Below are 17579 nucleotides of genomic sequence, written 5' to 3'. Positions count from 1 at the left end.
TCTCACCACCTTTGGCTAGTTGAACACTGTCTTTGAATGTCCAGCCGCTGATAATGTCTGCTGAAACTGCATTCTGAATCCCTAGCTTGGGGAAAAAGAAATTCAGAAGGTATCATCTCTCAGTAAACAGTTATTATAGGACAGTCAAACACAAGAGATGATGGCCAGTCTGCCAAAGAAAAGGCTGCAATTGGAAAGAGCCAAGGTCCTTCAGTGAACAGGTGCAATGCCAAACCTGTCTCCTGAATAAGGCAATGAAGAGTTTAGCAGCAGTATCAGTGTAATGTAATCCTGCTCTCTGCACTGAGCACGTTATCCTCCCAGCTGTTTCAGGAAACCATAGATTAAGTGGTTATGTAGGTAGAGAAGAGAGTTAATTGTAATAAGTTATATTCTCCTTTATGTTTAAAACATTATTTCCAGTATAGTTACAGCTAAACAGACCAATTCAAGGCTAATAATGTGGATTGCAGAAGAAAACACATCCTTTGGTGACAGATGAGAGGCAGTAAAGCTCTCCTGCTTGTGATAAGGTGGAGGGACCATCCCGACAGCATCTGTGATTCCCTTTTTACCCTTGCTCTGAGAGCAGAGAAGGCTCTTCCCTTTCCTGGGCTGTCAATGCTTGTTCCATTTCATTCACTTGTTAAAATCTACTTTTATGCATTGCTGTATTTGTAAGGAATTATAAATTCTTTCCTTTATTTACCATGCTTGAAATTTCACTTCTTTTCCATAAGGTCATGAAAAAAAAGTTCTTGAATGAGTCACAGGAAAGGAGCATTTGAGGCAGTTTGCTGTTACTTTTTTTCATTTTTTTTTCTGTTTATGAATGTGTCTGAGCATTAGCTGACTCATGTTTATTAAGTATGAAAAAGCACTAGAATTTTAGCACCACCTGATGTTAAATAATTAACCTAGGAAACCAATGCCAACATCATAAAACATGATATGTATGATATTGAATATAGATTTGTATTGAATAATATATATGGCATTCAGATAAATGAAGCCCACACAAGAATAAAGAAGCTGCCAAAAGTAGTATCATATCCAGTTGGCTTATTCAGCAAGAAACCAACTGGTCCACAGATGCTCTTTTTTCTATGAGAAAATATTCTCTTTTGCAAGTCTCCTGTCTGAAGAATGTTTAATATGAACTCTTCTCCTCCTGCAGGCTGTAAATCATTTATTCATCAAATCCTTTTATTTGTAGCAGATGGAAAACTCGCTAGAAATTTAAAAACAAAAAATGGGAAGAATAGACAGTTAGGTGAATAATAAGCCTAATTGCATTATACTGTACTGACTTTTTAAAAAGGCCTTACGGCACAAGAATAAACCAATACTCAGAGATGGATTCAGATGCCTTTTCTCTGGGTTGCACAGACAAGAAATGGGCAATAAGCTGTTCTGTTTTTTTTTTTTTCATGAATGCACTTATTTTTCATATGTAAAATGTGAACAGAGGGAATGAAGCTATGGTAAGTTGTTCCCCTGAATTCTGTGTTCCATTACTATCATCTACTTCTGGTGTCCTTGTCATTTGTGGCTGTCCAGTTCTAGTCCCAAACAGTGTGATGGTAGAAATGGACCAACTGCTGCCTTTCATCTGTATGGGAACATACAAAGTCAGGCAAGAGAATGATAAGACACTAAAAAACGTACAGTATGGTTCAATTTTGAGTGTGTGTGTGCAGTGCATGCGTGCTTATTATGTTACCTTTGGTCTAGTTTCATTTCAGTAAATATTTGTTATGTGACTGCATAACACGCGTTCCTGTTCAGACTCATTCCTACATGCATCTAGGGAACAATTCTCGGATTCCATTTTTTCAAAAGAAATGCTGCTACCACTTAAGTGACAACATGAGTAAGTGTCACACTATTGACAATAATAAATTTGCTGCGCTAGGAATAAGAGCAATATGTTCCTTTGATTATGCATTTCTATTTACCAAGTGCATTAGGTAATTACTCACTTATGGCTGTGTGACAGTAGTTGCACCTGTAACACAACAACGCAGACCAAGTAAGCTGAATTTTATTCAGTTAAAGTTAAAAACATATCAGAGCAAACATACACAAAGTACATTTTAGATTCCATCATTTTGTAGTTTTCCATTTATTTGAATGGTATTTAAAATACCATCAGATAATTGATTTACTTTCTCTCAGAGTTAATTTAAAAGTGATTGATAGGACAGATGTGGTACAGCAGCATATTGGACAGGAAAAAAGAATTTCACAGAAGGTAGTAACAGGAGATTCCCTGAGAACTCTGCCTGGTGTAAAAAATACTGCAGTACTGCTGTTTGATGCTCTTATCTGGTATGAATTGCACACAGTCCTGGAGGCAGGCCTGTTCATTTTAAGGAAATGCAACTACAGATTGTTATTATGATTATTATTGTTGAAAGAATGCTGACTGATTCAGAACACAGGAGGGGAGGTTATGTTATTTGCTCCGCTGTTCTGCTGTGTACGCATACACATTTCTGTTTCTGTAACCCACACCCAAATTAAGTCAAGAAGAATTTTGCCATTCACTTCAGAACAGCTCCCTGTTCAAGCGACTGTGCCTTCATAACTGAAGCTATGTGTCTGTGTTGCATTGCAGTTGCATTTTTATAGTAAGGGCCCGCTGATGCACCTGCTGTTTCGGGTGTCTTTTGGCAGAGCACAATATCAATAGCAAGTAAAAAGATGACATCATTCTGACAGTATTACCATCTTGGAAGTTAGTTGAAGACATTGCTTTCACAGACAACATAAGTGATATCCAAGCCAAAAAATTCATGTCCTATATCATTAAACAAAAATGTTTTCAGCCCAATGAGACCAGCTGTTCCTATGCATCCAGCTGCTCCCCAGTCTGACTTGCATATTTTGTATATCCCAGAAGGCATTTAAAATCTGCAGCATCACTGTTGAGTTTATTGTGCTATTGACTTAAAAACTGTATAAACTGTTGTGTGGGAGGTAAGCAGAAAATTTACCATAGATGCGTTGTTGTTGTAAGAAAAGACAGCACTGCTATCCTTTACTAATTAACTAAGATACATAAACACAATTTCATTTATTTTTGGTAAGCAAAATATCACTGCAAGGTTTTTTTTTCCCACCCATTCAGAAATCTTTGTATGTAACTGGTCTTGACAATGCAGTTGCATAATGAAGGAATTAAGATTGAACATACAGTCCTTGCGATGTAACCGGGCACTCAGGCATAACCCTATGAATAAAAGTTATTAGAAAGAGGAAACAGTAATGATACTTACAGCTGTGGGGGCAAATACTTGCAAATATTTCAGCTGGTATATACCTAGTAGCAAGTTAAATACATTTTTTTTTACTGATATTAGTTTAATCTATCATTTTTACTGTACTTTTTATTACTTGACTGCTGTATTAGATAACATCTCTTCATATACTCTTGCAAGATCATTCACAATGCAAGCCAAATTAGGATCTGGATGTTAGAGACTTTGAAAAAGAGAAAGGAGAAGGGATATTTCCAAGAGTAGTAGTTTTAATGTAGAACCTCTTAATTGTAGGGTGCATGTCTGAACTTCCTTAGAAGTCCGGTCAGCCATCCTGGATAAAGCAGAAGAAAGGATCTTACATTTCTTTACACATACACACTTGGAGATGACAAAGAATAAGAAGCCCTGCTTTCTGCAGAAGCTGATTCTGAAAATGCACACAGACAAAGAAATGTGATCAGATTTAAGTACCCAAAGTAAGGAATTTTCTATCTAAAATATTCTGTGTTGTAAGTCTCACACACTAATCAATGAGTATAGTACTGCCAAACTTCCGGACTGAACAGACTCAAGCAAGATTTACAAAAGGATTTTTCAATTATTTGCTCCAAAACACTGTTGATTTACACACAGTAGACATTATTTCACCTACAACATCAGAAACAAGATATAAGGAACAACAAAGGACATGCAGCACCAACAGAACTTGTAGCAATATTCTTCATGAAGTATATATATATATATATTTTTTTTTTTACCCCAAGAAGACGTGTCTTCCCATACTCATTAGAAATGTTTGCAGAATAATCATTATAGTTTAAACTTTGTCCTCTGTGAGTATAGTGTCTGCTTTCAAAGACTCACACTAATCCATGTTGTGAAGCAAAGGGCACAGCTTAGTCCTGCAGTGCCACCCTGATAAATGGCTTGATTGGCTTTTCTTCTTGTAAACAAGGGGAGCGGTAGGCTTTGAATTGAACACTGGATTCTCATAAAATGTTGTATTTATTTTACAGTCACAAGAGTGAGCACAGACTTGGCTAGCAGCCCTGCAGAAACAGGCTTCTGTAGCTACACCCAAGTGGTTGTTCTTTAAACCTGAGATGGTAGAGTATTACAGAAACAAATACCTGTATGGCATAACAATGGAAAGGTATTTTCAAGGATTTTTATAAATATGGAATGACTTCAGAGCTTACTGTGTTTCTACAATCCCAACCGGAATGTACGTCAGCCTCTTTCATTCACTCTTCACTTCCTTCTATTTGAATTTTTGTTGTTGTTTAGCACATTTTTAGAAAATACAGTGATGCACATGTAAAATGTGAACATAGCTCTTCTAAAACAGAATTCATACTCAGAAGCATAGTTTTAAGCACTGTAAACCTTGGATTTAGGCCATCAGTGGCAGGTAAGTATTGCCCTTATTATTTGTTAGGGTGTGAGCTGTTGTCCATTCCCCTAGCTACCACACAGTAAGCTCCAAGGTGAGGTACTGCACAATCATGCCAGCCCTGCACAAAGTGTACACCATGGTATGATATACTGTCTGAGGATGCCTTTGAACACAAGGTCTTGGCTTTAAGTTTTGTGAGCTTGTGCTTCAGGAAGGCCCCCTGAAGTCGTCACTTTGCCTCCTGATCCTACAGAGAATATGGCATGAGGTCCTACTAATAACAGAGTAATGATGAGCTGATGGTTCCTACTCTGCTTCTTGCTCTACAGAGATAAGCCCAAACAGATGTGGGGAGTGAGAGGCCGTGCACTGCTTAGTTACAGTCAAAATACCGGTATTAAGTAACATTATACATCTCAAAACATTCCCAGTACCAACTGGGATACTGAGTCAATACTGAGGGTATTATTATATGCTTGTGCCATATGCTGCACCACCCTGTGTGACTTGATGCATCTCTACCTTCGTGCATTCATATGGCTCTATGACTGCAAAGGTAGTACCCACATGGCCACGTATCCCAGCAGAATTTTTTCTTTCCCAGCAGAAAGTTCTTGAAGGTAGAGGGCCGAATCAGGGACTACAAGAAGGCAGAAGTGGAGGTGGGACTATACAAAGGTGGGAGCCTTTCTTGTGAGCCAAAATCTTTTAGGTCCAGATGGCTCCTACAGATTTAGCAAGGAAATGGGATAATAATGAGGAGCAAAAACCCTACTGTCCTTACACAAAATTCCCAGTATTTCTCTTTTCCATGTTCGTACTTCAAGCCTGCAATTTTTGGTATCTGTCTTACGAAAGATGCAACATTACTGCCAGTAGAAACTATCCACTCTTTTTTGTATATTCTGAGTAGACCAGCATTGGACCATGCAGGCCAACAATCTAGTAGCCAGAAACTGCTTTTCACTGAATCCACTGGGCTGCAGCTGAACTCTTAAGCAACATTTAACTGGAGAGTAAACTGAAGTTGAATCCTAACTTCTCATCTTTCAAACTTGAAAATTATGAACAAAAGAGAAAGGAAAGATGCAATTCAGAAAATATTTTATTGAGTACAATACCATTTCATTGTAGGCTTTCATCAAAGGTCTACTTTATGAAACAAACACCAACAACCTCTCTGAGGTTGAAAACAGCTTGGGCAGGTGCACAAGTAGTGGGAGATAGAGGGGAAGCATCTGCAAATTTTCATGCAAGCAGCATAATATGGGATACTTGCATCCAGAGGGTACCTTGTCACAGTGCCCAAGTTTGAAGCATCTCACAAGGAAAAATTAACCTATCTACATTTATTTAAATTTTATGAAGGATTGCAACAATCAGTAACAGGTTTAAATGTACAGGGTATTGTCACTGAATGTTCAAAGGGTATATTTTAGATCATAACATGAAAATTAGGAGCTCATAATGAAAGTACTACAGTAAGCCTTCTGTGGAAACAAGATTAATGCCAGAAATCGATGGCTAATGGAACATCAGAACTAACATAGATAGGAAAAGCTGTAACTTTTACCAATGTATTCGTATCTAACTTCCATTTTTAGCAGATGGAAGACCATAAAAGTTCCTGGAATTTGGGTTAATTCCATGGCACCCAAGGCTGGATCCAATGCTTGGCTTCACATTTCCCGGAAAGAGATTAATTGAATAGTAGCCCATGAGCACTTCTCAGTTACATGAAGCAGCTGCTCAACTCATTGAAAAGTGTTCAATACAGTAAAAGTGTTAATATTTATAAGAATGAAGCTGCTGCTTACTAGAATGCAGACCAGCTAATTCTTCTGGTGTAACCATTGGTTTTCAGTAATGGGAAAGAATGTGTGCCATAAAATTTAGCAACAGCAATTAGCAGCCTTTAAAATGTCCCCTTATTGCTTATACTATTTTTTCGAACCTCTCTATTTCATTATGAGGGATATATACATTCATAGACTGTAGAAAGTTTTTAGATTAATCAATTTCTGCACTTAACTCTGGATTTCATTAGCTGCTCCCCACAGAATCTCTGGAAGTTTGCTATGAAACTAGTATGGTTCTGCCAAAGAATTTGAGGAGCAGTTACTATACCATTACTTAGGAAGGTAAGTACAGCTGCTAACATGCTTTATGACACACTCTTCCACTGTCCTTTAGGTTTGCGTGTCCCAACATGTTTAAGTATCACATTATCAAGAAATAATTTCATAAAGCAGGATAGAACAATTTTCAAATTACAAGAAGAGTTTCAGATAAAAAGAAATTATTAGACCACATTTTAGAGCAAGAAAAGTGGACATGTAAAGTTTAGCATATTCATTAGCAGCTAGAGGATAAAGTTCAGAAAGACCAAAGTATTCAAATGATTCTGAAGGGTTTTGTTGAAATGAATTTCTTATTTATTAAAAAGACAACACATTCTCAAGAGAGCATCTTCTGCAGTGAAATAATTTACTTTCTTCATATAGACACATCATACACAATGTTAACAACCATGAAAAACAATACAAAATGCTTTCAAATTTAACAAGTAGAAAAATATAACTAGTATATATGGCAATTGTGACTCTAATACTGTACAGAAGTATTTATGAATTTTTACAAATAAATTATAGCTTAAATGCCCTTTTTAAAGTTTCTAAATTTACACCAGAACATAGGTTCTCACATTTACCACTAACTTGCCACAAATGAGTGCCAGTCAAACGTTCTGCCAACAAGCTCAAAAAATTTCTTGTTGGGCTCATAGAAATACTCATGCAGTTTCTCGAGTAACCGAGTATCTACTTGTGGGTGAGCTCGTCCTTTTGACTCGTGTAAACAACGCTCCCTACCACTGTCCCTTAGGCAGTAAAAGCCTTTAGTTTTATTGAAATAAAAGTTTGAAGCATTTATCTGTGGTGATAACTTCAAAAATCTCTCTACCTTCTCTATTTCTGGAAACGGATCTTTGATTAGTTTATCCCCATCTACAATGTGGATATGATCAAGGGGAAAATACTTCAGCCAGTTCTGCATGTGAATGTAGTATAAGCTTCTGTTTATTGCCTTGTAGTCCACATTGAGTTCACCGTCTTTAATCAGGAATTGTTCGATGGAGGGGTACGGCTTGTGCTTTTGCATGTGGTTATAGAACACTTGGGTGTAATCTGACAGTACTCTCTCACTTGGGTCTCTTAAAATAAGGAGTAGTCTCATAGATTGGTTCATGTTATAAACTCTTTCAGGCACTTCAGGTGATGTGAAATATGCTGGAGTTTTTTCCACGGTGATCTGATGGGGATAAGAGAATGGCATTTGATTAATATACCATTGCAATCCATTTCTATAATGATCTTCCCAGTCAAAGAAGTGAACTTCACTTTCTGCTGCTGCAATATCAGGATGAAGACTCAACATCTCCAACAAAGCTCTTGTTCCACCTTTCCTCACTCCAATAATGATAGTCTGTGGCAGCTGCCGGCATGATCCATTAGAATGAATGTTTTCCTTGAAGTCATTTTTCTGAGATGTTTTCTTTAAAAGCTCTCTCTGAGCAGACTGAGCAGAAGTCTCAGCCTTTGAATTTATAGCCGGTCTGGAAGGCACTATCTGAGGTTGAACAATGAGCAGCACAGCTCCCAGCAGAAAAGCTGCCATGACAGAACTTCTTTAGTCTGGTTTCACTCGAGCAGGTAATGGGGCATGGAGTGATTTCCACTGAGAACAACCTCTAAAAGTTGTTTTTGTTTTGCTGAGTGGATGCGTATTTCTCAAACAGAAACTTTTCTGAGAGAAAGAAAAAAAAAAGAAAATAAGACAGGCACATTATTTTATACTCAGCTATATTAGTACTTTAAGCCACACTGCAAGTATCTTTTGATTTTCAAAACTGAACCAACTTCTTTAGATTTCCCAACTCTAGCCTCATAAATAATTGGAGAGAATTAAATTCTTTAAAGACAGCCACATACAATAATGACATGAAAAAATGACTGCAAGTCACCAGGAGACATGAATATTCTCAATCTCTTCCGAAAACCCAAGATTTAGAGTCTTATTATTATTTTTAAATTTGATTTCAGTGGAGCTGAACTGGTGTTTTTTTTGTTTTTAAATCTGCAATCATAGGCCTACTTTAGAAACAAGACAAAGGGCTTGAACAAGAAAGCTTCCTCAAAGAAGGTCATGTAGCCTCCTAAGGGAACTAGATCATCTATAAGGCTCCTTCCAATTCAAGCTATTCTATGAATTTATGTTATGACAGTAACCTGAAAGTAAAGCCTCCAGGGAAAAAGGCTCATGTGATATGAAGAGAAATGCAAGAAGGCCACATTCTCACAGAAAGAAGTTAGGAAGGGCTCTGAGTGAAACTAGACTATAGCAAGGCTGCACCAGTAAAATACTAAAAGCTGTGGTCTCAGTCAAAATATTCATGGACAAAATACACAGTGAATATTGCTGAAGGTAATTTCCAGAGTCAGGCAGCCAGTCTGATGTAAACAACTAACTTTACCCTTTATTTATTTATTTTAGTAAAGAGATCTTTAAGGTAAAGGTCAGGATTTTTAATGCAGTGTTTGAAGTGAAATTAAAATGGCCTCACACATAACAGATCTGCTGGATGGTCATGTTATGAGCTGGCTGTGTATAACAGCTCTGTAGATTTGGAAGCTTTCCTAAGTCCTATAAGGTCAGTGGAGAGCTGGTGTTACTGTGTTGTAAGTGTTGTTATGGTATTGTCCAACTCCACTTAGAAGTGGAAGCCATGATGGCAGAGCATCTGACTGCTCTGCCTTACTGGGCTACTGTTATTATGAATTTAAGCTCAGAACAATGCATACTGTACTAACTAATGAGGGCTGAAATAAGAAATTATGTATGAACAACCTGAGGAACCGCAAAGGCTAAGTTTTGGAAATTCTCCAGAGAATCTGAAAAGAAACTAATGACTTTTCCACAATAGGCTAAGTCCCAGTGTGACAAGGACTAATGACATGTTTCCAAGTCATCTAGAAAGTTGTTTGATAGCTTTGCATTTACAGAGGTCATGACTCCATCCTGAATGGAGCAGGCTGGCTTCCTGATGCTTGCTACTGATTATTACTTTTCTGCTTTCCCTTTTCTAATTACTTCTAAAGGGCTACAAGGCAGTGGTATTGTTAGGAAGCAGAAATCAAGGTTGGGAGGAGAGGGAAGCAGTGTGCCACGATACATCTGAAGTCAAAAGAGCTGTGCTTCTCTGGGTACCTGTGGGCTGTGAGCTCATGGCCATGTCCTATCTTGGACACAAAGTTGTGCCCTGGGCTGTTCTGTGATTTCTGATAGTGAGAAAACTTGGCAGAGAAATTTGTTGTTCTTCCATTTTTTATCTCTGTTAAGATTTTTATGTGGTTGAAAGAACTCCATTTCAGCTGTCAATATTCTGCTCTTTCTTTGTCCTCACCATTCTCTGCTTCAGTTTCAAAAAGAAATAATCCTAGTTATTAGCCTCTCACTAAAGTTGTCATGGGGGGGTTACGGATTGGATGGCAAATAATTCAGTATTGGTAAATAAATACATGGTGGATGTCCACACTAAATGTTCTGCCACAACATTTAGTAGTAATCTGAGCAAATGGCCTAATTAGATCAGTGCCTGATGGGCAGTTCAGAACATAAAAGCAATAAAACATCAACTCTTCTTGAATTTTAAGGTCACAGATTAAAGGAATAGCCACTTACTGCGGTATATATTTTAAGAGTTACAGGCTCCATAAATAGTAAGCCTGAGTCGTCGTCCTAACACCTTACTGGAAAAGCATAATAGGATTTCAGAGAACAGGTTGAATTGATGTTGAAAGGAGTTAAAACCTAATAGTAGGAACTCTTATTTCTATAGCAGTCAGTTTGAAATATGTTCTGCTACCAGCCGAGTTGTGTGATAAGCACTATTCCTCTGGAAAGATTAACTTAGGGTTAGCTAAGATTAGCTACTAATCTCAAATATTAATAAGAAAACGCAGTGATCCTAGCAATGTTATTTTATTTGTGATTATTGTTTTTAAATTCATTGGGATTATTTGTTTTTAATTAAAATAGTTTCCATAGTACTCCACCACCAACTCCTTTATATTCAAGCCTTTCTATGGCTGAGCATAGCACATGGAAGTTTTAGGGGAGGTAAGACTCAGTTAAAAGTGCCTCTTAACTGTGACTCTACTTTTGTTTTGGCTGGGGTTGCTCTTCACTTGTGGGATATTACAGGTGTGGTACCAAGGGACACACTGCAGGTATTCCCTTGAGCCTCAGTCTTCCTGCTCTTACCTGAAATAACTGGGGGGGGATGGAGGGGAGAACATGATTTTTTAAATAAACAAAACAATGCAACATGAGCCTCAGAAGAACATGGAGTGTCCTATAATTCAGCCATACAGAGTTTGATATTTTTTTTCTCCACAACTGTTTGTTCAGGTGCAGATCAGGAATGCATCAAGTATTCCACACTGTGGAACACTGCTACAGAATCCATAGCATTTACTGTCTTTATGCACATCCAATGAACCATGTCAGTAATTATGTCATTCCAGATATATAAGCTATTGTTGTTTTACTTGCAAGCAGTAAAGCTTTGTCTGCTTTCTCCTTCTGGTCTCCTTTGTTTCTTTCAAACAGTTTGGGTTTGAGATCTCAACCAGCTATTGCGTTGTGTTAGACTAATGCAATACAATGGACATGAGTGTTCCTCTAAATTCAGCACAAAACATATGTTGTGTGGGCAAAGCGGTGTCCAGGAATAAAACTGCATGTAAATTGGTTGTCATTCAGCCTTCTCTCTGCCCTCCTCAGTGCTTTGAGCAGATCTGCAATTTGGTGGCTAGAATTATTGCAGTTTATATAAAACGATGCAAACTTGTATTCCATAGCTTTATAATTTGTGGGTCTGAAAAACTGTTTCAACAATAATAAGCATGCACTGAAGATTTTATAGCAGCCACTCTGCCAAATTACTTTTCTGCTTTAAGAATTCTCTTCACTGCCTCCACAAGTCATGCAGAGCATACATGACTGCACTCGGTGACTTTGTAGTTCAGATTAATACAGAAATTTAACTGACAGTCATTACCATTGCATTTGCTACAAGTAAACGAGCAAGTTGGTAAAAGAAACAGTTTATGTTAAATGACGCTTTGAAGATTATACCAAGACTATTCAAGAAGTCTAATTGCTTTTTCTTAAGCTTTTCTTCAGCTTTCTCCACTTGATTAGTAAAATGTGCCATACTATTTATTCAACAAGATTCGGCGTGGACAGTGCCAGTCAGATCAGCTTGCATGATTAAAACCTCTTCCAAAAGTAATTTGGAAATAAACGGAACCTTTTCTCACTCAATACAATACGAGGGGTGCAGCTGTCGTATTTCAATGACTTTTAAGCATATTACAGTACTCTTTCAAATTTATGTCGCTATTTTATGACTTCTGATTATCTCTTAACACATTACCATGGTATTTTAATGCCTCAGTATATTTATCTTCTCTCAATAAGATGGCGTAAACTACCTAGATTATATATAACATTCAGTTGTATTAGCATTAACAAAATAAGACCGATAATTTCATTTTGCCTGGGGGTGGTGTGGGGGTGCATTCAGAGCTGAACTTTCCAAAGAAGAATCAAGTTGGCTGCCGGAGCAGGTGGGAAGGAACATAAGGACTGTCTGTAGGGCAGCCCTAAGTGGGAGGTACAGGCTGCTGGCAACCTGACAGCGAATACTTCACAAAACAAACAAACAACACACCAAGAGGTTTAGCAGAGCTAATGGACACAGTTGCTGCCAGGACAGCGATGGGGAGAAAGATGACTGCATGAACCCTTTCCATGCATGCGGAGATGTCTTCAACTTTGTTATACAGAAGCTGTGGTTTTATGGTTTCCCCAGGTGCTGAGGAAAATCAGGGTATGTTTCAGGCATCCTCACTCGCTCTTTGCAGAGCAGAAACCCTTCACTGGAGGGATCTTCACATAAATCGGCAAAAACCCAGGCGGGCCCAATTGAGAACTACAGATCAGTTGCTGAGATTTGTCTCTAGAGGGAGATCAGAGCTGAGAATCGAAGGGAGACATTCTATTCTTCAAGGTATGCTCAGTATTGCAGATGTGATAGAACGCCAGGACTTGGGTTGCATTTCCCTTTGCCCTAGAACTGCAGGTTTGGGCACTCGGCAGTCAGATTAACATCACTGGTTAAAACTAGCTGTGCTCACAGATCTACTGCATGGACTTCTTACGTCGGGGGAAAAATCCATAGTTGAGCTAACCCTACAAACACCTTTCTGTATTAATGAAAAGGCAGTGATCTGAACATTTGTATTCAGAGACGCATTTTAAGAAAACTGAACTAGATCAATTCCAGTGTACTTGAAACTCATCAAGTCATTGATATGAACAGAGTATATTCATCCCCTCTTAGAGAAGATGGTGTCTTTCATAAGATACATTCCTCAGTTGTTTGTATGAGCTCTTTCAAGTGACATTTTGTATCCAGTTAGCACAAAACACACAGCTATGGCTTACAGCTCAGTCAAGAGCTTCTCCTGAATGTAAAAAGAGCAAATATATATATTTTTTTCCATCTGATCTAGTTTATAAAGCATCTTATTTCCTTGAAAATATATCCTAGAAATATACTATTTTGCTGTTTTTAACTGTTAAAATGCCTCCTCATGTCCTCTTTGTGAAGAGGTGCTTCCCACACTTACCCCACATACTGTTTTTAAATCGCGTTTTAAAAAAGTTTAGAGCAACATGTGCCAACGAAATGCATAAACTCTAGCTTCCACTAATTAACTGCAGGCAATTGCCTACTACAGTGAGTGTTACAGAAACAACTGCATTACATTAACCAGAACTATGTACAGCCAAAGCCATAGACCTCTAGGGGCATAAACTATTGATCATCTTATTATATATTAAAAATAGCTATCTGTGCATTAAGAGGGGTGGTGAAAAGGTAAGAAACTGTATTAATCTGTATTACAGTGCCTAAATGATATTGCCCACCTATTGCCTTAGACTACATTCCATAAGTTATATTAAAAAAAATACTGCACGAGTAGAGATTAAAGCACGGGTTTCGCTTTTATAGTCAGCATGTTAAGAAATCTAACCATCATTTCAGTGCAGTTAGGGTGATATATTGTCTATCTGCTCTAAGACTCTGAAAGTATTCTTAAAAAGTCCCTAAATTTTTGGTAGAGGAACTTAGCAAGCTGAGCAAGGTTGACTTGATAGGAAGTATTTTTGGCTGAGATCTGCTCTATGTCTGCACCTGCTGTGATAAATACAGTTTATACAAATTAGCTAGGTCACCAGTTCGACCCTTTTAAAGAAGGAGTTCAGCTCCAGTGTGTGCAATAAAGTAGGAAATTTATAATAGGCTGTGGTTATATATAACGCTGCACTCTTTTTCGTAAGGTCAGAAGGGACCATTGCAACGTTTCATGCCAGGAGATCATAAAAATATTTTAGGAGAGAGAATACCCTACATTCCTGAGAACCTCATGCAGGTAAAAGGAAAATAGGACATTACAGCAGAATAAAAATAAACCTGAAAAGCTCAGAACGCACAGAACTTTTTTGTGGTGAATGCTAATATGGAATCCCCTTACCACATTCTTCTAGCAATTGCTTAATATCTTGCAGTACATTTTTCCCATAAAGAGAGGGAAGCACTGTATCACTGTCTTCTAAACCCCCAGAAGCCCAAACAATCCATTCAAAATGCAGAAGTTACCTCAGTACCCAATAAAAATGGGTCATGACCTAATGAGGAAGCAGAAATGCATTGCACAGAGTTGCTTTCTAATTCACTGAGCCCTTCCCCAGGAAATCAATCTGTGTGAAAGGCAGCTCTGTCCGTCCTGCCCCCCTTCCATACAAAGGCTCACCTTAACAGAATGCACTGAAAGACGAACAAAGTGCATGAGGTAACCCCATTTCCACTACCCCTGCTAAGCAACACTTTCTTACCACTCTACCAACACGGGCCCTGTCTCAAACACCAGCAAGAGATTGAAAATGACAACAGAAGCAACATTATAAAAAGAATGTAAGTAACCCTCTAAGTAATCTTTCAGGGTATACTCAAAGCTGATTTCTGTCTGCCTCCTCCCTGCTACTCAACTTCAGAATAACACTGGAGCAGAGCAGTGGTGAGGTCGTCCCTGTATTAGACTTAACTAACCCAATCCCTTTACCGAGCGGCGCGCTGCATGGTGACCTGGAGGGAACCTTCCTGCTCGGGAGTGGGAAGCGAGGTGACCCAGCTGGAGCTTCCATCCTGGGCTGCCCAGGGATATTTACAGCTTTCTCACTCTCGTATTATCAAAACTTCTCAGGGAAATGCATCCATCTGGGGCTGCGGTAGCTCCTTGGCTCTGGGTGGCATTTTTGGGGTGGGGAGGGAGAAATCCCAGGCTGGTCAATAGGCTAAAAACACTTTTGGCTTCCTCTGTGCATCTATACGTGCATGTATTCTTATGGATCGGAAAACTCTTTTTTATGCACTCCGATTTCATTTGATGTCTGTGCATTTTAATGGCTAATTCAGAATAACCAAGGTAGCATCCTTGCAAGGAGGGGGCATGGATGAGAACCTGGCAGTTCTGGAATTCGCTCTGTTAAATCAGTGCCTCTCCATTGCAGCAGCTGGCTTGGCTTCGGATGTATAATCTTGGTACTGACCTACTGGAGGCACTCATTTGACAGTGTAATATCAAAACCTGCATTTTCCAAAAAGGGAAAGGGAAAAAAAGGTGGGTGCTGAAAGGCTGGATGTGTGAGAGAGAGCTACAGCTCGTGCTAGTAGCTGCACTGTTACTGAAAGGTGCTCATTTCTGAGCAAGGTGGGAAATGCACTTGTTCAGGAGTGCAAGAAATGCTGGCAGATAGATATATGCGTATAAATAAATAAAATATAGTAATATTTTATCATTTGCATATGAAGTTTGAAAGCCAGACAATTTATGGGCATATACTGAACAGAACCTGTTCTACTAAGCATGCCTCTCGCCACACACGCTGCAGAAGCTCGCCGTGGGAGCGGGTAATGAAGGGGCCTCTCGTGCTAGGAGGATGTCCCTGCAGGCATCCCATCCTCACACCACTCAAGCCTATTCAGGGGACTCCCCAGATATTTTGCTCCCCCAAAGAGGAACAATCTTGGAACAGTGAAAGCCCTCAACTTACTGCACAGAGAGCCCTCTACGTTAAATCCTAGCCAACCAAGCTGATGGAATCGCCTGTGCCTAGCTGTGTGCTTTTCCCTCATCTAGGGCTGAAAGACCAGAGCAGACCAAGACTGCCACCGCAGCCTCCCAGCATCTTTTCATCCCCCCAAATCTGAACCTCTCTCATCCTTAGCCCTGAAACACGCTGAGACCAGCAGTGCCCCATGCCCGTGCCGTTCTGTTCTGGGCAGCTCACCTATGGCAGGCAAAACAGAAGTGAGCTCGAGGGAAGGTTTTGCTCCGAGCCCACGCCGCCCTCCAGCTGGGCGCACTGCACCTGCCCGGCTCCAGCGGCCGCCGTGGGAACGGAGCAGAGATGCTGAGCGGAGCTCTGCGACCTGCCCCGCCGCCAGGTAGGAGCCCTGCGCTCTGCCACGCCGCTCCCACACCCGGCACTCCGCCTGCCGTGCCTCTGCCGCTCCGACACATCACCTACCGGGAGCTAAGGAAACAGACTGCCCAGGGGACAGCTCGGGACAGACCTGCTGGCCCCGTGCTCCACTTTCTCCGCCTTTTTTGGCTTCCCCCCCCCCCCCCCCGGCTCCACGGCAGCGATGCCTCCCGAAGGCTGTCTCGGCGAGCAGGGCGGCTGCGGGGTTCCGCGCTCGCCCAGCAGCCCGCACCCCACACCTTCCGCGGGACTCCCGCGCATCACTCACCGCCGGGGCGCGGAGCCGTGGGGCAGCAGCCGCCGTGCTGTGCCATGGGCGCCCGCGGGTACCGCAGCCGTGGGAAGCGCTCCCGGTGGTAGAAGCAGCGGCGGCGGAGCGAGCGCCCGCTGCCGCCCGCCTCGCCCGCCTGGAAGCGGCGCCCGGCGCCCGCCACCAGCGCGTTTGTACGGCCCCCGCCCCGCCCCGCCGTCGCGTCATGGCCCTACCGCCCGTCCCCGGCCCGCCCGGCCGCGCTCCCCCGCCCCGTCCCGAGGGCGGGCACACGGGGCCGTCCGGGCTGCGTGCCTCCGCTCCCCCGTGGGCCGGGGCGGCGCCGGGCGTCCTAAGGGCGGGGGCAACGGGCGGCTGCGGGGCTGCGGGCGGGGAGTGCGGTGTGTGCGTGCGCGTTTGTGCGCGTCGCCGCGCGCCTGTATGTATATAAAAGACATAATAAAGATATATATAAAATAATAATTAATGCAATTAATAATGCAGGTCTGTAGGAATAATTTGCTAACTACAGAAAGCAGACCTCCCCCTATCCCTCTTCCGCCCGCGATTGCCTCATTCGTGTATCTGTAAAAATAACACCGGTACGAGGTCTCCCGAGTGAGAACTGCCTCCTCCACTGGTGGCACATCTTCTGTTTTCTGGACTTTACAAAGTGGCTTTGATTTATTCTTTCCCCGCAGAAGTGTTCTTTGTTCTGCCAGGAGAACTCAAAGTGGGATGTTGTACGGAATGAAAGAACTGGGGCTTCCCAAGGGCAGTGGGAAAAAGGCTTTCCAGGAATTTAAGGCACAAGGTTAATCTGTTGAGATAGATCTGTATTTGCCAAAATCTGATCTATATTATTTCTTTCAAGAGACAATGCGTTAGAAATACCAATAACATACTACATCTCTATTCAGCAGCCAGAGTCTCTTGAAAGAGAGAGGTGAGCTCATTTCTAGGTTGACTTTGATCAGTTCAGCCTCGCTCC

The 17579-nt window shown here is 40.9% G+C and overlaps 1 protein-coding gene across 1 annotated transcript; it reads right to left on the bottom strand.

The window, feature by feature from the left end:
• Nucleotides 5750–16778, bottom strand: HS3ST1 (heparan sulfate-glucosamine 3-sulfotransferase 1). The gene is made up of 2 exons (XM_021395729.1): nt 16607–16778; nt 5750–8466 (listed from the first exon to the last, which is right to left on the bottom strand). The coding sequence occupies exon 2, from the start codon at nt 8335–8337 to the stop codon at nt 7375–7377; it is 963 nt and encodes a 320-aa protein (XP_021251404.1). The 5' UTR covers nt 8338–8466; nt 16607–16778; the 3' UTR covers nt 5750–7374.

The sequence above is a fragment of the Numida meleagris genome, chromosome 4 (genome assembly GCF_002078875.1).
Source record: "Numida meleagris isolate 19003 breed g44 Domestic line chromosome 4, NumMel1.0, whole genome shotgun sequence".
In the NCBI taxonomy this organism is placed as follows: Eukaryota; Metazoa; Chordata; class Aves; order Galliformes; family Numididae; genus Numida; species Numida meleagris.
This window is presented reverse-complemented; position numbering and strand designations above follow the sequence as displayed.